Raw genomic sequence first — 20,561 nt, 5'->3', positions numbered from 1 at the left:
CCAAACCGAAATGCACTATGCCACGGGTATCCAATAGTACAAACTTTTCAAAGCCGACTCTCGGAAGCTATAGGGCCTCCGCCCTACAAAAATGGCTCCCCGGGTTGTATTTTACTTGCTGTATCCACCACTTTAACAATACGAACCTGAAAATACTATTCACGATGAGGTTACGGAGTACTAGGTGCCTAATAATTCTACTCGTACATCTTAAAAACTACCCGAATTGACTACCGACAACAGTAAATACATTCATATCATCGCCTCGCTCTCTTTCATCATTCTTTTTCTCCAACTAGAACAACTTGATAGCTAGCTTAGTGAAGACATCATTGAAGTGCGGCATCTCATCTTCCATCTTTGTAACTTTACCCATTATATCCTCAACACTTGCATTCGCAGCCTCAACTTTAGCTCTCAGCTTCGCAATCTCAAACTCCAACCTGCTCTTTTCCATCCTATGTTGCTCAGCTTCATCTTTCAATCTCATTATCTCAGTCCTACGGTTTCTTCGCCTAATTATAACATCGGTCAGATCAACTAATCGTCTTCTTAGCGGTATAACATGATAACCCATCTTTTCTAGTTCCTCCATTGTCTCCCATAGTCTTTTGGCATCGGCTGAGAATCCATTTACTTGCAAACTTAGCAAATTATCGACGGTTTCTTCAAATATGTTGTCCCATGCGTTGATCAATTTTTCTTTTGCGACAGTGGAGTAGGACTTAAGGGGTAAGAAATGTGGGTTTTGGGGCATGCCCTTCAGAATTCTGGACACTATAACAATCTGTGTTGAAGCCCTTGAAGGCAATTTTGCTTCTGATTTCTCTTGGATTACTTTCGTGATTGGTTCCCCTGCCATAAACACAGGCAAAATCTGTGTTGAATCCCTTGAAGGCAATTTTGGTTCTGATTTCTCTTGCATTTCTTTCGTGATTGGTTCCCCTGCCATAAACACACGCAAATTACAAGCATGACAATAAAGATTTGAACAAAAATTGATTGTGAAGTGCATTACAAACAATTTTAGAGATGTGTATTGCTGAGTAAAAAATAGTTTATATTGATGGCTCGAATTACTATTGCGGAATAGTCAATTATAAGTGCCTAAACATAACATATAAAAGAGTCTGATCAAAGCACTTAAGAATACTTGAAGAAATAATCATTGACACTAAGAATTCGATGATTTTATAAAACGAGGGTATTGTTAGAATTTTGTTAAAAAATATAGTACAACAAAGAAAATCCTATTTTTAAGTTAATTACATGAAACCAGAAAGGAGATGACTTAGATAAGTATATACAGCAAACAAAGCTTACCTGAGGTAAAAGTAAAACAGTTTGGTGAAGAAAGTTTAGAAGAATAACTGGATCCCTCGAAATGACATGGGATCTCCCCAGTTACTGCTGATGGAGTTGTGAACTTAGTTTTAAGAGTTTCAGGTTTCTCATCTGGAGCTTTCATGGAGTTGTCATCCTCATTTGCTTTTTCTGCAACAACAGAACCTAATCAATTCGTCATCAAATATGACCATATTATGATATATGAGTAAGGAAATACTCCGTAGCTTTGCTCAAATTGAATATTTCCCTTCTATATGACTATATCAAGAAGATTATATTAGAGTTTCATGTTCCACAATAATCATTTTCAGAACCATACCAACAAACTACTTATCAAAATCGTTACTGCAGCGTCTAGGCGAGGTGGTCTGCACTGCAGCCAAACTGGTTACATTGATAAGTACACACCTCAAATATTCAAGTATGTTCAACAAAACTTTGTAATGCGAAAAAGCGACTTCTTGTACAAACTAACAGAACATATTAGGGCAAAAAGGTAGAATCCCGTATTCCCAAGGCATATTGGCATCACAGCACATAGCCTATCAAGAAACAATTCATTGAATGATAATGGAAATAAAATCATCACAAACGAGCTCATCTACGGTTGGATTTAGGGAGGTTTGGATATACGCAAGTTCCACGTAACCTTACAATGCGTCAAAAACAAAAGGTTGTTTCCAGGTGAGCCATAGGGAAAATTGAGTCTTCAATTGATCAATCACAGCTATTTCCCAATATAAGAAGTTGATAACTTGATGTTGTTTAATCAATCATTTTAGTTGATTCCATGATAAACGAAGCTAGATAATAATGAAATACTCCGTATTAGCTTCCTTGTAAGTAAAGATTGGAAAACCTTTAACTAATATGGCAAATTCTGTACTAATGAAGTTGACGACTTTCCCCTACGAATTTCCTCCATTAAAATACAAGCAAATAGAACCGGTGGCGAATCAGAATTTGAAGAACCAATAATACATTGAGTTGCTAAAGAAAAAAAACGTAACTTTTTGACAGCGTAGGGGACGATATCCCCTGCTATCCTAAAACCCTAGTTCCCCCACTGATTAGAACAAAGCAAAAGTGAAAACTGATATAATATGCAAAGCAAATAGAAAGTATGAAGAAAATAATGAAAATAGAAAAGAAGTAAATACCAGATTTTTTCTTGAAACGGCGAGGTACAATCCGATGACGGGCAACGGCATTGTTGGCGACCCCTGCGTTACAGTCATTAAGTGTAATGTGAATAATGAATTGTGATCATATTCATAAAGTAACATACTGTAGAAAATAGAGGGAAAATACCAGGTGAGAATGATGGTAACGAGGAGGAGTTCAACTCGGAAGAGGTGAAACAGAATGTGCTTGATTGCCTCATCGTCTTCTGCAACTGCACTCTCTAGTATCTACCAACCTCTTTCTTTTCAGGTGTCCCAAATGTTTAAATTCAAGCTTTTATAAGGGGGTGTTTGGTTCACACAAAAATACCAACCTCTTTCTTTTGAGGGTGTCCCAAATGTTTAAATTCAAGCTTTTATAAGGGGGTGTTTGGTTAAATCCATATCAAGGTGTTTGTTTCACAAATACAATAGTTTCATACCCATACCTCAAACACATGAGATATGGATTTTTTATATTCGAGGAAGGGGGTGTGTATGAGATTGATACCCAATCTGATACCCTAAACAAATACAATTTGATACCCTAAACCCATGGATATCAAATTAGAATGAACAAATATATGAAAACAAAATATGGCTCATTGTAAATCTAAATTTTTATGTACTTTTTCTGTGAAATCTCCTATATACTAAAAGATTAACAAAGCTAGAATTTTCCCGCCTAAGTTTTGCGCCTCAGACACAATATAATCTCCTAATTAATTCTATACCATAAATACTTTATGCTTATATTATAATTTGTACACAAACAGAATTACAATATTTATAGTCATATTATTTACCATATACAGAGTATAAGATTCTAGAAAGGTTTGCTTCCTATCTCAATTTACTTAAATAAGAAAAAAAATTCCCTCTAAACTTCATTTAATTAAATAAGGAAACAAATGAACATTAAACTATTAACTTTTCATTAAAATATAACTTTATATCAAATTAAAACAGTTTTTTAATTAGCATAAAATAAAAGTTTAAATACACATTGATAATCTTTGTTAGAAAATGATTTTACGTATATTTTCTGTCTATAAAACAAAAACAAAACTAATATTATTAGATTCCTGAAAATAAAAAATCACTAAAATAAGTTGAGAAGTTTACAAAACAAAATTTTGTGATAATAAAAATTATTAATATATACATTTCATGACATTTTAAATGTAAAAATGAGTTAATGAATAGTAAATTTATTAAATGTAAAAATAAGTTAATGACAACATTTTAATTACAACATTCTTTAACTCAACACTCTACAAATACCGTGCTGTAGCACGGGATCTATACTAGTTGTAAACAACGGGAAGAATGGTGAATGTTTTATTCTCCTTGACTCAACCCTTATACAACCCTACATATATAGTCGTCTATACAATATTACACAAAGATACAATATTGACCATCCTTAATCGACTCCTACAATTAAGGTAACAACTATATCTACCTTCCTAACATTACTCAACAATATATACACCATATCAGAATATTCCGTTAATTATTCTAGCATGTACTCGACATTATTTTGACACTCCCCTCAAGTTGGAGCACTTGGTAATCCGAGTCCCAACTTGAATTGAAGATGATCGTATGACTCTCCTCCCAATGCCTTAGTGAACAAGTCTGCCACTTGTTCCTTGCTTCGAACATGGAACATGTTTATTGCATTCGAAATCAAGTGTTGACGCACAAAATGACAGTCGATTTCAATGTGTTTTGTCCTATCATGGAATACCGGATTTCTTGCTATATGTAATGCCGCTTGGTTGTCACAATAGAGAGACATTGGCTTTGTATGAAACACTCCCAAAGACGCCAAACGCCTTAATCCATATTAATTCACTAGTTGCCGCGCCCATAGCTCTATACTCTGCTTCAGCGGTTGATTTGGCTACCGTCATCTGTTTCGTTGCCCTCCAAGATATGGGTGACCGCCCTATGGAAACAAAATACCCACTTAAAGACCTCATAGTCACCGGACAACTCGCATAAACTGAGTCACAATACCCATGGAGTTGCAAGTCTGCATTCCTCTTGAACGAAATTCCTTTGTCCGGATTTCGCTTGATGTAGCGCACTACCCGTAATGCTGCTTCCCAATGTTCTTTTCTCGGCTCGTTCACGAATTGCGACAATATATAAACCGCATAAACCAGGTCGGGCCTTGTAATAGTCAAGTATACTAACCTCCCAACGAGACGTCGATACTTCATAATATCTTTCAACACATACCCTCTTGCCAAGGCCAAGTTGTGTCTCGGCTGCATAGGAGTATAGGCTGTTTTAGCTCATTTCATCCCTGCTTCTTCTATTATGCTTATGGCATATTTTCTTTGGTTTAAAAACAGCCCATTCTTACCATGCGTCACTTCTATTCCTAAGAAATACTTGAGTTTACCCAAATCCTTTATACCAAAACTCTTATCCAAGAATTCCTTAAACTTCGAACATTCATCACGATTATTGGTTACTACTATCATGTCATCTACGTAAACAAGTACTCCAATAAATATTCCGTTTCAATTGAGAGTAAACAAGAATAATCCGCCAATGATTGCACAAACCCGTAATTTTTCATTGAAGTACTTAATTTTGCAAACCAATTCCGAGATGCTTGCTTTAAACCATAAAGCAATTTAAGTAGTTTGCATACCTTATTCTCGCCCTTTTTCTCGAAGCCTTGTGGAATTCTCATATATACCTCTTCGTCAAGATCTCCATGTAAGAACGCATTATTCACGTCCAATTGCTCGATGAACCAACCTTTGATCACAGCGACATCCAACACACATCTCACACTCGTCATCTTTGCTACTGGTGCATACGTCTCGTGGAAATCTATCCCCTCTATTTGAGTAAATCCTTGTGCTACAAGTCTCGCTTTGTGCCGCTCCACCGTTCCATCTGCCTTATACTTTATTTTGTAAACCAATTTACATCCAATCGGTTTATTACCTTTAGGTAATGTAACCAACTTCCATGTTCCATTTTTCTCTAGAGCATCAATCTCCTTAGCAATAGCTTCACGCCACTTTCTGTCCTTTGCAGCTTCATTATAATGGATTATAATGGCTGGGCTCATGCACTTCATCAATTTTTGCTAAAAATGCTTTGAAAGTCCGAGAAAAACAGTTTGTATTAACATAATTAGTTAATGGGTAACGTGTACCTGACCTTGAAGACGTGCCTTGAACGTGGTGAGCAACCTTGTACTTTGGGGTAATTACTCTAGTCGATTTGCAATAGTAATCTTTCTTCCAAAAAAGGCTCAAATTTATCTCGAGCTTCACGACCCATTCTCCCCTGTTCTGTCGTGGCAGTACCCGTTGCAGTACCCGTTTCTGCAGTACCAGGCGAATTTTCGGTATCTGTTTCAGTTTCTGCTGAAAATTCATTCTCTGCCACATTCATCTCGCCTGTCTACTCGCCTGTTTGGTATGGCTGTACTTCAGAATCCATCTCGACAGCCCCTGTATCTTCTGATTCATTATCACTCCCCCTCACAACAAGAGTGTCCTCGGTATTAATGAAAGTATCAGGGGAATTTGATGCCCCATTATTATGATTTTTATTGCTAGTAGCCTCTTGTTGTGAGCATGAATCAGTATTTGAAGGTAAGAACAGATAAACGTGTTCATAAAAAATAACATCCCGAGACACAAATACCCGTTTTTCTTTCAAATCATACACCTTCCACCCTTTTTTGCTATGAGGATATCCAATGAACATGCGCCGCTTCCCACGTTCCCCAAATTTATCACGTGGTTTCTCGTTATTATGAACATAACACAAGCAACCAAAAACCTTTAAATTGTCGAGTTTAGGTCGTTTTTGATACAATATTTCATAGGGTGTTTTTCCTTCGAGTAAAGGTGTTGGTGTCCTATTAATTAAATACGCGGCCGTGAGTATGCATTCTCCCCAAAAATGTAAGGGTAACTCTCCCTGAAACCGCAAGGCACGTGCCTTTTCAAGAATATGACGGTGTTTCCGCTCAACTCGTCCATTCCGTTGGGGTGTGCCTGCATTGCTGGTCTGAAACAAAATTCCATTTTCCTCATAATAACTTTGCATAGGCCAGGATAACAACTCCGTTCCATTATCACTTTGAATAATCTTAACACATTTATCAAACTGAGTTTTGACCATTTGACAGAAAATTTTAAGAAAAACTCCGGCCTCACTCTTATCTTTCATAAGATATACCCACACACCCCGGCTACGGTCATCTACTATGGTCAAGAAATAGTGAGCGCGGGCCAAACTGGTAACCTGATATTTCCCCCATATATCACAATGAATAAGGCCAAATAAATCATCATAACGCTTATTATTAGGCTAAAACGGAATACGAGATTGTTTTGCTCGGCAACATGAATCACAAACTTCATCTATAGTCCAATTTAAATTGCAATCGACTAAATTATTAAAACGAGAAAAAATTCTCTTAGACGGGTGTCCAAGTCTCTTATACCACAATCTACTCTCCTTTGAAACCACAACTTGATTTACTATCTCGGTCTTGCTTGGTTGATAGTAATATACCCCATGGCGATGCTCACCCCGTCCAATCATCGTCTTCGTGGTCCGGTACTCCATTTCACAATAATCCGGATGAAAAATTATTACACAATTATTTTCGTGTATTAATTGTTGAACGGAGATGAGGTCACAGGTTAATGAAGGTACAAACAAAACATCTTTTAAAATAAATGAGTCGTTCAACTTGACTTCGCCATGAACATTTGTCTCAACTTTTCTTCCATCTGACAGACTTACAATTGAGTAATTCTCAACCCACGAATTTTGCAACAAGTCTCTCTTTCCCGTCATATGGTGTGAGGCTCCGCTGTCAATCAACCATTCAATATTCACAGTTATAGTCATACCTTGCAGTTTCTCATTTCCATCTGCGCTGCTATTTAACAGAATCCGAATTCGTTCAATTTCCGAATCCGTGAAGGGTACATTCTGTTTTGAGGACTCCCCTGTTTTTGTCCCTGATGTACCTGTTATTGCATTCGCCTGATGGCCGTTCTGCCCACGGCCTCTGCCCCTGCCACGGCCGTGACTCCCACGGTTGGTGTTGCCTCCTCTACGACCTCTCCCTCTCTCTCGTGCCTTCACAGTCTCATATCCATGTTTGTCATAAAAGTTCTCCTCCGTGTGGTAATATTTACCACAGTGACTGCACGGAAGAGGTGGTTCTCTATCTTCATTCTCTGTTTTCGCGTGTGCACCCTGTCCTCTGCCACCTCCGTAGGTTCTAGCAGCCATGGCTGTCTCTTCACGTTCCTCCTTGCTTTTGGTAACGGTAACATGCCGTTCCTCCCTTAGAATTAAACCATATGCACGGTTTAATGTGGCAATCGGATCCTCCATCAGCAGATTAGTCCGTATATTGCCATACAACTTTGAGTCCAATCCCATTAAGAATTGGTGTACCTTCTCCTCTTCAAGCTCCTTTAATATTGATGCTGCCGCTCCACAAGTGCAAGATTTAATCTTTCTATATTTCGCAACTCATCCCATATCGTCTTGAGTTTTGTGTAGTACTCGACCACAGAATCTTGTCCCTGTTTACATTCATGGAGATCATTCTTCAATTGATGAATTCTCGGAGCATTCCCGGTTGAATATCTCCCACATAACTCTTCCCAGACTTCCGCTATAGGCTGCGAAAAACTGATATTCGGGTGCAGTTTTGGATCTATTACATTCCGAAGCCACGCCCGTAACATAGCATTACATTGCTGCCATGCTACTAACTCAATAATGTCTTCATCTTCATCACTTACGGGCTGTTTAACCTTCCCCTCGATAAAAGCTAACTTGTTCTTCGCATCCAATCCATTTTTGACGGCTTCCGCCCACATATCGTAATTTGTGACGTCAAAAATTATTTGCATGACGTCAGATTTGGATTATCGGAGGGATGAAGATAAAGTGGTGATGTCATAGGAATCGTCTTTGGACCATTCCTGCCCGGTTTGTCTTCTTCACCAGGCATAATGAAATTACTTGATTTTTGGATTTTCTTTGTGAAGCTTTTTGTAAAAAAAATAGGATCGTCAAATGCTCTCTGATACCATGTGAAATTGTAAACAACAGGAAGAATGGTAAATGTTTTATTCTCCTTGACTGCAACCCTCATACAACCCTACATATATACTCGTCTATACAAGATTACACAAAGATAAAATATTGACCATCCTTAATCGACTCCTACAATTAAGGTAACAACTATATCTACCTTTCTAACATTACTCAACAATATATACACCATATCACAATATTCCGTTAATTATTCTAGCATGTACTCGACATTATTTTGACATTTTCATTAAATAATTATTTTTATGATTTTATAATATAAAAAATTATAATTTCAAATATTTTATTTTATGCATTTTAGCCTTAATTGAGTTTCAAACCCATACCACCCAAAATTGAAACAAACACAAGGTATGAGGAATCAAGTTCCAAATCCATACCACCGGTTATGATTCCTGATTTCAAACCCATACCCGTGCACGAAACAAACGCCCCCTAAAAGGTTTCTTTGCTTGCCCCGGTTGGTTGAATTATAAAGGTGAGTTGATATCACAATTAAGTCTTTTAACTTCAATGCAGTAAATTAACCTCATAAGAGTAATAGCAATAGTGAACTTTATATTAAGTTCTTTTTATGCCATGCCATATTTTATTAGTTCCAATGCTTAAGAACTTTTGCCCACAATAGATGACATTTGTATAAAGTTCTTAAAAATAAATAAAAAATAAGTAACTGGTCTTCCACATTTTTCAAAGTATGCTCATTGGTTCTCAATTTCTCATGTATAAACAACCAAGTTCTTATTTTGGAACTCAATTCTTAAAATTAAGAACAACCTTTTACTTGCAATAGAAAGACTCTTTATTTTGTGTTCTTAGTGATCACTCCAAGACTAAGAACCACTATTGCTATTGCTCTAAGTTTTTCTTAATGTGTAATTAACCACATATCTTATTTTTAAGAACAAAATTTGCTAATTAAATATTTTAATATTATTGAAAATCGGAATTATTGATTAGATTTGGGAAATATAACAAATCGCCCCCATAAGTTTGATACTATGTACAATCAAGCCCCTTAACTTATAAATGTAGCAAATCAACCCCATAAGTTTCTCTTAATATGCAATTAAACACATATCTTATTTTTAAGAATAAAATTTACTAATTAAATATTTTACGGTTATTGAAAATCAAAATTACTGTAACACCCCCATTTATTTAAGAGCCTTTACTAGACTTTCCTAAATAAATGAACGTGTTACCATCTCAGTTTTCTGAGGTAGTGAAATACAAAGGTAAACGAAACTACAGTACTTTAAATAAATATAATGTTTAAATGGCTTTATTAAAAAATCCAGAATAATTAAATTAATAAATACAACTGCAGCGGAAACTAATTAATACGAATAAGAAATATTGTTTGTTCTTCTAAGGTGATCTAGACAGCTAAGTAAATGCAATATCCTCTCGCCCTTCAGCTCTCCTTCTAAGCATGCTCAATTACCTGAAAATCTGAAATCAATATGCTCCCCAATTATTGGTTCAACACAGGTGTTTAACGGATACACGGTCAACCCAACGGTTGAGTAGGAATATCTAAACAACAAGAACAATAATACAGAATAAACATGTAAATGATCAATCCCGATCACAACTCAATCTCCACACATCCGCCATACACAACCCGAGACACCCATATAAACAACCCGAGACACTCTTTATCAATAACCCGAGACACCCATATAAACAATATCAATCCCGAGACACCCTTTTATATACCGCCACCCGTGGACCGATACTTCAATTTTACCCGCCACCCTTGGACCGGGCCTTCAATACAGCAATACAATATATAACGTGAATAATGATAAATTAACAACCACAAAATTCAACAAACAAACCACATCCAATTCCAATTAACGTTCGTCAAATAAATTACACCAATACATATTCGAGTTGAGTAGATAACCTACCTCAGCGGCAAATCCAATAAAGCAGTCCAATACAATAATCAGAAATACTCCACTTCGAAACCGTCACCTAAACGAAATACTATAATTTAATTATTAATTATCCAATTTATTACATTAATTTAATTAATTATTTTCCCGTGTAAACGATTACGTAAAAATCCGACTTAATAATTAAATTTAATAGAAACAACCCATCCCCTGTGAAAACCACGCAACACAACCCAACAAACACTCCCCTGCATATCGATAAAAACCAAGTTCAACTCCCTCCTTTAACCACCTATCACGCCACCCCTAGCCACCTGTCAGCACCACCCAAACCTGCCATGCCCAAACCTGCACCACGACCAACCCCGACAACCATCTAACACCGGTTAAAACTCCCCCTGCAACCCGCACTTATACGCCCTAGACAACCCCCAAAAACCAACGCACCACAACTCAACTCAACACCTCACCGCACCAACACCACCACAGTCACCCCTACCACCTCTGGCCACCACCAATGACCCCACTGTCACGCGGCGGTCCCTGGTAGGTCACCACCACGGGCATAGCGCTCGTCTTAAGACAGTCGCACACATAAACACAAACCCGTCCCCTGTATTTTGCCTCCCAGCCACCACCGCCACCATGGCCGTGCCTTTTCCCTCCAACCACCACCACCAGAACCGACTCCAACCTCCCCAGCTAACCACCCAATACCCAGGTCCCGACAACCGCCACAAAACAGCTAAAACCCTAATTCAATCCCCACGGCTAAGCGCAACCACCCATTAAAACACCCTTCCCCGGTCGTCGAAGGTCAGGTCAAGGTTAGGCGGCGAGTACAACGGTGGTCCCAGGGAAACTAGAGCCGCAGACACGACCACTATGGTGGTCCTATGGTGGTTAACGAATTACCCACGCTAACAATGTATATAAACAATGCATATAAAGTAAGTATAAAGTATAATTGATTAATCGCAAGACAGTCTTACCTTGAGACGATAATAATTGGATGAATTCCCTTATTTTTCCTCCTTAGATCTTTCTCTCCCTTGCCTTAGATCAATTATTGTGTGTTTTATGTTTTTTTATGCTTATGGGTAGGTATAATATCTTATTTAAATAGATGTGGGTAGGAAAGAGGGAGGAAGTTTCCTTAAAGCAATTATCTTTATTTTCCATTTTCTTTTTTATTACTCCCATAATAGTATTAGTAATAACATACCGACTATATACTCAACATACAAGGTCCACATTATTTCCGTCTTAAGTATTATTTAATTATTTTATTTCCGTCTTACAATCTATTACTCAATTAATTAAATTACTAAATATCATTTGAAACACATTTTAATATAATGCTACCGTCTAAAATACGGGGTATTACAGTTTTCCCTCCTTCAAAAGAACTTCGTCCCGAAGTTCACTAAAATACCCAACAACAGAAATACTATCTCGAATTAATTCCAACTAAATTCCTTATTAAGTCCCACACAAGATACTTTTATTATTAAATTATCATAAAAACGTTATAAAATACGGGATGTTACATCCTATCCCCCTAAAAAAAAAGGTTACGTCCCCGTAACCAATTAACTCAAATAAAAAGACTAGGATACTTTTCTCGCATAGCAGCTTCAGCTTCCCATGCAGCTTCTTCCACCTTATGATTAGACCATAAAACCTTTACTAAAGCAGTCTCACCTCTACGAGTCTTCCGCACTCTTCTATCCAGGATTTCCCTAGGCTCCTCAACAAAAGACAACTGTTCATCAATCTTAACATGTTCAGGCTCTAGCACATGAGTAGGATCACTCACATACTTCCTCAATTGTGAAACATGAAAAACATTATGCACTCTATCCAAAGCTGGAGGTAGTTCTAAACGGTAAGCTACGTCTCCAACTCTGTCTAAGATCTCATATGGCCCAATATACTTCTGACTCAACTTTCCTTTCTTCCCAAACCTCATCACACCTCTCATAGGTGACACTTTAAGCAACACCTTATCTCCAACGGCAAAATCTATATCACTCCTTTTCAAATCTGCATAACTTTTCTGGCTATCCTGCGCTACACGCATCTTCTGACGAATAATGTGCACTTGCTCCACCATTTCCTGTATCATCTCAGGTCCCAACACCACTGCATCTGCCCTGTCATCCCAGCACACTGGACTCCTGCACTTCCTGCCATACAATGCCTCAAAAGGTGCCATACTAATACTAGCACGGTAACTGTTATTATATGAAAACTAAATCAAATCCAACCTCTCCTCCCATGATCCACCAAACTCCATTACACAAGCTCTCAGCATATCTTCCAATGTTTGAATAGTCCTCTCTGTCTGACCATCTGTAGTTGGATGAAATGTTGTACTCATCTTCAATTGAGTCCCCATCAAAGATTGCAATCTTGCCAGAACTTAGATATAAACCTTGAATCACGATCAGAAAGAATACCTTTTGGCACACCATGAAGCTTCACCACATTTTTAACATAAGCTTTAGCCAACTCAGCCTTACTCCAAGTATCTTTCATAGGAATGAAGTGAGCTGACTTAGTCAATCGATCAACAATAACCCAATCATATTATTCCCTCTCTGAGTCTTAGGCAACCCCATAATGAAATCCATCGAAATGCTTTCCCACTTCCACTCAGGCACATCTAAGGACTGAACTTTACTTGTGGTCTCTTGTGCTCTCCCTTTACTCATTGACAAACAAAACATCTAACAACGAACTCAACAACCTCTTTCTTCATCTTAGTCCACCAAAAAGTCTTCTTCAAATCTTTATATAACTTATCTCCTCCAGGATGAACAAAATATGGAGTAGAATGAGCTTCAGATATAATATTTCTTTTTAATTCTTCATCATCAGGCACACATCATCTTCCATCAAACCTCAAACCACCATAATTGCCTACGTGAAACCGCTTCTTCCCGCCTTCCACCACGGCTTCACCCACGACCTCTCTCCACCGCGCCACTCTCGCATCTCCTTCCTGCTTCTTCCCGATCTCTTCATACCACTCTGGCTCAATTGTCAAATCTCCTTTCTTGATCATATAAATTCCCATCTTTTCCACCTCCTCACGCAATTTCATCCTAGACATGGCAGTACACAAGGCATCGACATATTTTCTCCTAAGTGCATCTGCCACCACATTAGCCTTCCCTTCATGATAAATTATCTCCATGTCATAATCTCCAATTAACTCTATCCATCTCCCCTGTCTCATATTTAGCTCCTTCTGAGTATAAATGTACTTTAAGCTTTTGTGATCAGAAAATACCTTAAAGGTAGCTCAATAAAGATAATGGCGTCATAATTTCAAGGCAAAAACCACTGCTTCCAATTCCAAATCTTGAGTTGGATAATTTGCTTCATACTGCTTCAGCTGTCTCAAGGCATAAGCTATTACTTTCCCATTCTGCATAAGCACACATCTCAACCCATTCTTCAAAGCATCTGTATAAACTTCAAAATTCTCACTCTCTTCAGGTAAAGCTAAGACAGGAGGTGTAGTCAGGCGCTCCTTCAAGGTTAGGAATTCCGTCTCACAACTCTCATCCCACTGGAACTTATTCTCCTTCCTCATCAAAGTAGTCAAAGGCTTAGCTATTTTTGAGAAGTCTTTTACAAAGCTCCTATAATAGCCAGCCAACCCCATAAAACTTCTAATATCCCCCACATTCTTCGATCTCTCCCACCTGGAAACTGCCTCAATCTTGCTTGGATCCACTGACACTCCCTCCTTAGACACCACATGCCCCAGAAAGGCAACTTTTTCTAACCAAAATTCACACTTGTTCAACTTAGCATAAAGATTATTTTCCCTCAAGGTCTGCAACACAATCCTCAAATGCTTCTCATGCTCTTATTTATTCTTAAAATACACCAGGATATCATCGATAAAGACAACCACGAACTGATCCAAATAGGGACTAAACACATGTTTCATCAAGTCCATGAAGACTGCCGGTGCATTAGTTAATCCAAATGGCATAACAACAAATTCGTAGTGTCCGTACCTTGTCCTGAATGCAGTCTTTGGAATATCTTCATCCTTAATTCTCAACTGATGGTACCCCGACCTCAAATCAATCTTAGAAAATATTTCAGCCCCACTCAGCTGGTCAAATAAATCATCAATCCACGGCAAAGGGTAACGATTCTTCATAGTCACATTATTCAGCTCTCTATAGTCAATACACAACCTCATGCTCCAGTCTTTCTTCTTAACAAATAACACAGGTGCTCCCCAAGGTGACACACTCAGCCTCACATAGCCCTTAACTTACAATTCCTCCAACTTCTTTTTAAGCTCCTCCAACTCTTTAGGTCCCATCCTATAAGGTGTTTTAGAAATTGGTCCCGCCCCAAGTTTTAAGTCAATGCCAAAATCAATATCCCTCTGAGGTGGTAACCATGGAATCTCATCTGGAAACACATCCTGAAAGTCTTGCACAACAGGTATACATGCCGCCCCAGGCACCTCCTCCCGCGTGTCCCTCACGTGACACAAAATCAATTCACCTCCCTTTCTCAAACAATATTTTAAGGTAACTGTTGAGATAAGTTTTATTTTTGGTTTAACTACAAATCCCTTGTAACACTTTTATTCCCTTAGGTCCACTCAAGGTTACTTTCTTTTGATGACAATTTATAAAGGCTTTATATTTACTCAACCAATCCATCCCTAAATTTACCTCAAAACCATCCAAGGAAATTCAATTAAATTGGTAAAAAAGATAGCTTCCCTAATTTTAACCGACACATCTCTATACACACGGCTACAAGGTATGGAATCCCCTGAAGGTATATCAACTAGGTATTTTATTTTATCATATTCTTTCAAATTTAAATTCGTAGCATGCTCACTTGAAATAAAAGAGTGGGTAGCTCTCGAATCGAATAAAATAAAGGTAGGCTCAAAATTAACAAGAAATGTACACGTGACAACATGAGCATCGTCCTTAACAACTTCCTTTCCCATCATAAATAATTTCCCACTACTCTTAGCTCCACTCTGGCTAGCTGATGCTGACCCATTCTGTTGATTTCTATTGTTCATTATCTTCTGAAAATTATTGCTTTGATTGTTGTTGAAGCGATTTTGTTTAGCATAAATGTTATTGTTGCTCCTCTGATAATTGCCACCTCCAGATCTTTGATTATAATTTCCATAGTTCTGCATAGGGGTACGATAGTCTCCACTCTGGTTCACATTAACAAATCCCCTACCTTGACCTCCCACATGAACTCTGCAATCAGCAATCTTATGACCCACTTTCCCACATCTAAAACAAGTGATCACACCACCTCCCAAAGCTCCTCCTCTGCCGAAACCTCCACGGTTTCCATTCCCATTCTGCCCATTGTTGGAGAAAAAAGATCGGTATGGATTCACATTTTGTTTCTTATTCCCAACATTCTCACTTGCAGCCTCAGTCTTTCTCTTCTCACCCTTTTCTTTCTTTTCCTCCTTAAGCATATCTGCAATCCTCTCAACATGTCCACCTCTTTGATACACATCATCCATGTTACTTGGTTGCCCAGCTGCCAGCCTCTTCTTGATAGTTGTGGTCAACCCCTTCTCGAATCTAAGTGACAACATCTCATCACTGAAGTTTAAGTCCGCCACATACTCAGATAGCTCCATGAACCTATTGTAATAGGTCTTCACTGTCATCTCATCTGTCATTTTAAAAGAGTCAAATTCTGCTCTCATTCTGCTCTTAATGTGTTCTAGAACGAACACAACATTCATAACCTTCTTGAATCCCGACCACCTCACATAATCACTTCCATTATTTGCAGCAGCCTCTCTCACATCCTCTTTGCTTCTAGTCCACCACATACCAGCTTTCCCTCTTAGATAAGCAGCCTGATCCACTTGCATTTCCGCAGGACACTTCATTAGCTCAAATAGGTTATCAAATTCTCTGTGCCAATCTCCCAATAAAGAAGGTGCTCCCAAACCATCATACTTCATCGGATTATGCCTCGCAATAGAAGCACTCACTTTAGCTGAATCTTACACTGACCCCTTGGCTTTCAAAGCAGCAGTCAAGGTCTCATTCATAGCAATCAGATGATCAATCTCATCTTGAGACATAGAAGTGGATGTAGGTGTAGATGTAGCTTTATTTGGAGGCATGGTTATGATATTAAAGAGAAAAAAATACACACATAAGCTTTTGCTCAGGAATTTGGGCATAAGGTTTTTAAATAATACACCTACAAACAAAACAACATGTGGTTGACTGGACTGGCCTAAAGCCAGTCAACCACGTGACCCATGACCACCCAAAACCGCAACACCCCCACGGTTGTTAGCCGTTTTAATAACCATCACCCACAAAATTTATTGCTTAATCGTTAAATTACTACACTAATCATGGCTCAGGGATCACATACCGCATATCACTAGACATAATATTTCTAATTCACACAATATCCATTCATGTAAAATAATAATTCACGCAATAAATTAATTCAAACCAATTTATATAATTTCAACCAAATAATTCAATTCACTATTTGATGTATATTATTATCCAATTTCACAAACTAACTTCCAACAACTATTCCAATTCACACGTGTAACACTACGGATTTTCCTTGGTGACTACTCGACCGAGTAGAGCCTACTCGGCCGAGTAGTGCTGAGGATGTTTGTTGTTTTGGTTCTGCCGAGGAACACTCGGCCGAGTAAAGTGAACACTCGACCGAGTATGGGACACTCGGCCGAGTATACACTTACTCGACCGAGTGTCCGGTTTGGCGGAGTGTTATTTCGACGGTTTGATTAGGGAATGTTTAGGGTATTTTATATTTCCGCGTCAGTTTCTAATATCATTGGAAAGCCTTATCATTTCTACGATCTCTCCCCAATCACTCCCTAATCATCCTCTAATCTCGTTGTGTGTGCAAATCGTCGTGATCCTTGCGTGTAGTTTCTTATTCTACTGTTGGTAAGTTTCATCCCCTTGTCAATTGTATTCTTTTGGGGTTACTGTATGTATGGAATTGGGGAAAATGGGATTGTGCAAAGTGTAATTGTATTATGTGATTATTGTTGTAGGTGACAATGTGATATTCGTTATGCATTCGTATGGTTGATTGCAGCGTAAGCGGATTGCTAAGGTAGGGTTTCCCTACTCGTTCCATCAATTGATTTGAGATTGTGCTTGTTGTAATTGTTGTTATCTGCTGATCATCGGAGTATGGAGATTGTTGTGACGATGTTGGTATGAGCGGATTGAGATGGCTGTGATGTCATGTGATTGTGATTGTGGTGGAGTCACTTGCGGGAGTGGCTTCACACCCTAGTTCGCCCTCCGTGGAACCCGCCACGGGAGGGGATGTGCACATTAAGGGACAGGGATTGTTAGTCGCTCGTTGATGAGCTGGACTAGGTGGGGATGGGCTGCGGTCACCCATTGGCGGCGAGGATTACCTGTTGCGATGGGTAATGGCGTGGCTACACACTTCGGTGTGTGTGTACATCGTTCTTGTGTGAGATCGATGATCACTGGTTGTATTGTTGTTGTCTTATATTGATTGAGTAGTATCGACTCCGTGTTGTTGTTTTGTAAAACTGCGGTGATCCATTCGGGGATGGTGAGCAGATTGTGATGTAATGCGAGATGTTTAGCTATGGGACAGTCAGGGGGAGTCACCACGTCAAGTCTAGCTTCCGTTGTTATGAGTTTAGATGTCTTGGATTTCATTTGTATTGAGACCTCGTACGTTTATTTTGAGTTGGTCTGAGATAATGTATTTCGTAACTTTTTATACTTTGATAAATGTTGTTTGGAAATTGTAACTTTGATATACTAACCTCGGGAAACCGAGATGGTAACAGCCTTTCATGCTAGGGTAGTCCTTGGTAAGGTACCTTGGTATGAGGGGGTGTTATAAAGTGGTATCAGAGCCGACGATTCCGGCACCTAAAACAAATGAACCCAATGAACTTAGGGAGTCTAAATAAAATGAACCCGGGGAGAGTTGTGTGGGTTAATATCCGTATACTACCCTTTAAATTTAGGACTATAACGTAAATTTAAACATGTGATTATTGTCATAAAACATAAAATACAATAGAAACGATAAGTGTATAGAAATCAACCTCGGGTCCTTTAAATTGCGGCGTACAGAAAGAACAGTAAATCTAAGCGATTTCCTCCTAATCGTTGCACCCAAGACTTTGTCCGAGATATGCCCTTGTGCTAGAACAGTGTTCTCCGATTGCCTTGCAATATTGGGAGAACTGATGTGAGTTTGCTTGAGATGTGAGATCTCGGTTTCTCCAGAGAAGAATGCTCTTTTTCGAAACCCTAATTTCTTTCACTGATCGAAGATTAGGTTAGACAAGAGGAGAAGCTCTCCTTATGTCCTTGGATGGCTCGGCCAAACCGTGAGGAGGGAGCCTCATGGGCTTTTTAATTTCCTCTTCACTTAAGCTCGCGGTCCGGTCCAAAACTCGCTAAGTGTATATGACGCTGTCCGATTATAAATCTGTTATCGGTTATCTGAAATTAAGGCATCAGCTAATAATACGGGTTAGCTGAATTATTAATTCGTGTCCGACAAAAAAAGTATTGTATAATTATATTAATATACATTTAATTAAATATAAATCACGTATATTTAATTTTACGAATTAAATGGTTAATTCGCCTTAGCCCATGATATTTAATCCGTATTAAATATAATATCTCAACATCACATATTTGACTAATTACTAGTCAAATAACTCGGACTAATGGTTAGTCAATATTTGGCATCTACATGACAAGTATTTTCATACCGTCACATCTCTCGAACGTATCCTATAGGTGTGACTTTTAGGGACCGGTTGATCACCGCCATCTGTATGACAATAACGTCAAACTTATCTAGCAAGCCAACCGTTATTGATAAACGTGGATCAACGGATAATAATACCAAAGTATGCCCTTTGATCCTTTTAGAGGTTTATAAGTCCTTGCACTAATTGTTAAGGACACCAACCCCAACAAGCTCCCACTTGTCCGTACAAGTGTATGTGCAATGACGTTATCCGCACTAACTGGAGGACACAAGCTCCAACAAACTCCCACTTGTCCGAACAAGTGCATGTGCGATAACCGATTCTCATATTCATTTAAAATCTCTCCCACTCAATGTAAAACAATTTGCAGATCTGGATCCACAAAGGTCGTATTTTACAATCGATCTGTATCTAGAGTGGTTTCCCCGACTAGAGAGTAACTTAACTGATAAAACGAATCCGTATCCGAGCATGGCCATGCATTTCGATTCTGACTCCTCGAGTGGCCCCGAGAAATATCGAGTACACGATAAAGGCTGAATATTTCCTTCAACTCGACTCCTTCCAATCTAAGCACAACATGAAATGACCCAGAAAAAATCTACTTGGCCCCCGTTACGGGATGACCGTGAGAAAGAAACCAAAGTCACCCAAAATCTGCCGTAGTCTCAAGAGACAGTCGATAGTCTAAGAATCGACTCTTAGGATCACCATGGAAGTCCTATCCACGACCGGGCAACGAATGTTATAAAACATTTAGGACTCCACGTCGATGTCACAATTGTGTCCTACGAAATATCCGTATAAATCGCTCTCGTGATTGGTCGGTCAACCGGTTGACTTATGGCTCGTTGAACCCACCATCAACCAACGTCACAGAATAATTGCCAGAGTTATCGGCTCATGTGGGCAATTAAGGACTAACAAGATATGATGTTTGTTCAGATCACTTTGTGGTGTTCAAAATTGTCGTACAATTCCACATGAAAAACAAAATATATATATATAAAATATCAAAACGATGATGTCGTATAGAGTACAAAGGAGAATGAATCTGATCCACAAAAGAGTACTACAACTCAGGAACACGTTTGATTCCCATGGAATTTACGTGCCCTTCATGCTTATCTTGTCGTAATGCTTTAGTGAGAGGATCTGCTATGTTATCATCTCTAGCAATCTTTTCTATCA

General features: G+C 38.6%; 3 protein-coding genes across 4 annotated transcripts; all 3 read right to left on the bottom strand.

Moving 5' to 3' along the window:
• Positions 1-44: 44 nt before the first annotated feature.
• On the bottom strand, positions 45-2,811 carry LOC141643036 (uncharacterized). 2 transcript variants are annotated; one of them, XM_074452059.1, is made up of 4 exons: positions 2,659-2,811; positions 2,508-2,570; positions 1,324-1,509; positions 45-945 (listed from the first exon to the last, which is right to left on the bottom strand). In XM_074452059.1, exons 1-4 carry the CDS (start codon positions 2,729-2,731, stop codon positions 296-298), a joined length of 972 nt encoding a protein of 323 aa, XP_074308160.1. In that variant the 5' UTR covers positions 2,732-2,811; the 3' UTR covers positions 45-295. The 2 variants fall into 2 exon arrangements, with proteins under 2 accessions (XP_074308160.1, XP_074308161.1); XM_074452060.1 differs by having other exon boundaries at positions 1,324-1,494.
• A 3,137-nt stretch (positions 2,812-5,948) lies between these two features.
• On the bottom strand, positions 5,949-7,958 carry LOC141641388 (uncharacterized). The gene is made up of 2 exons (XM_074450051.1): positions 7,308-7,958; positions 5,949-6,800 (listed from the first exon to the last, which is right to left on the bottom strand). Exons 1-2 carry the CDS (start codon positions 7,956-7,958, stop codon positions 5,949-5,951), a joined length of 1,503 nt encoding a protein of 500 aa, XP_074306152.1.
• A 4,185-nt stretch (positions 7,959-12,143) lies between these two features.
• Positions 12,144-13,087, bottom strand: LOC141641387 (uncharacterized). The gene is made up of 4 exons (XM_074450050.1): positions 13,009-13,087; positions 12,817-12,901; positions 12,524-12,735; positions 12,144-12,340 (listed from the first exon to the last, which is right to left on the bottom strand). The coding sequence occupies exons 1-4, from the start codon at positions 13,085-13,087 to the stop codon at positions 12,144-12,146; spliced, it is 573 nt and encodes a 190-aa protein (XP_074306151.1).
• Between the last annotated feature and the right edge of the window lie 7,474 nt (positions 13,088-20,561).

The sequence above is a fragment of the Silene latifolia genome, chromosome 2 (assembly GCF_048544455.1).
Source record: "Silene latifolia isolate original U9 population chromosome 2, ASM4854445v1, whole genome shotgun sequence".
NCBI classification, from domain to species: domain Eukaryota; kingdom Viridiplantae; phylum Streptophyta; class Magnoliopsida; order Caryophyllales; family Caryophyllaceae; genus Silene; species Silene latifolia.
Note: the sequence above shows the minus strand (reverse complement) of the source record. Positions and strands in the feature narration are given on the sequence as shown.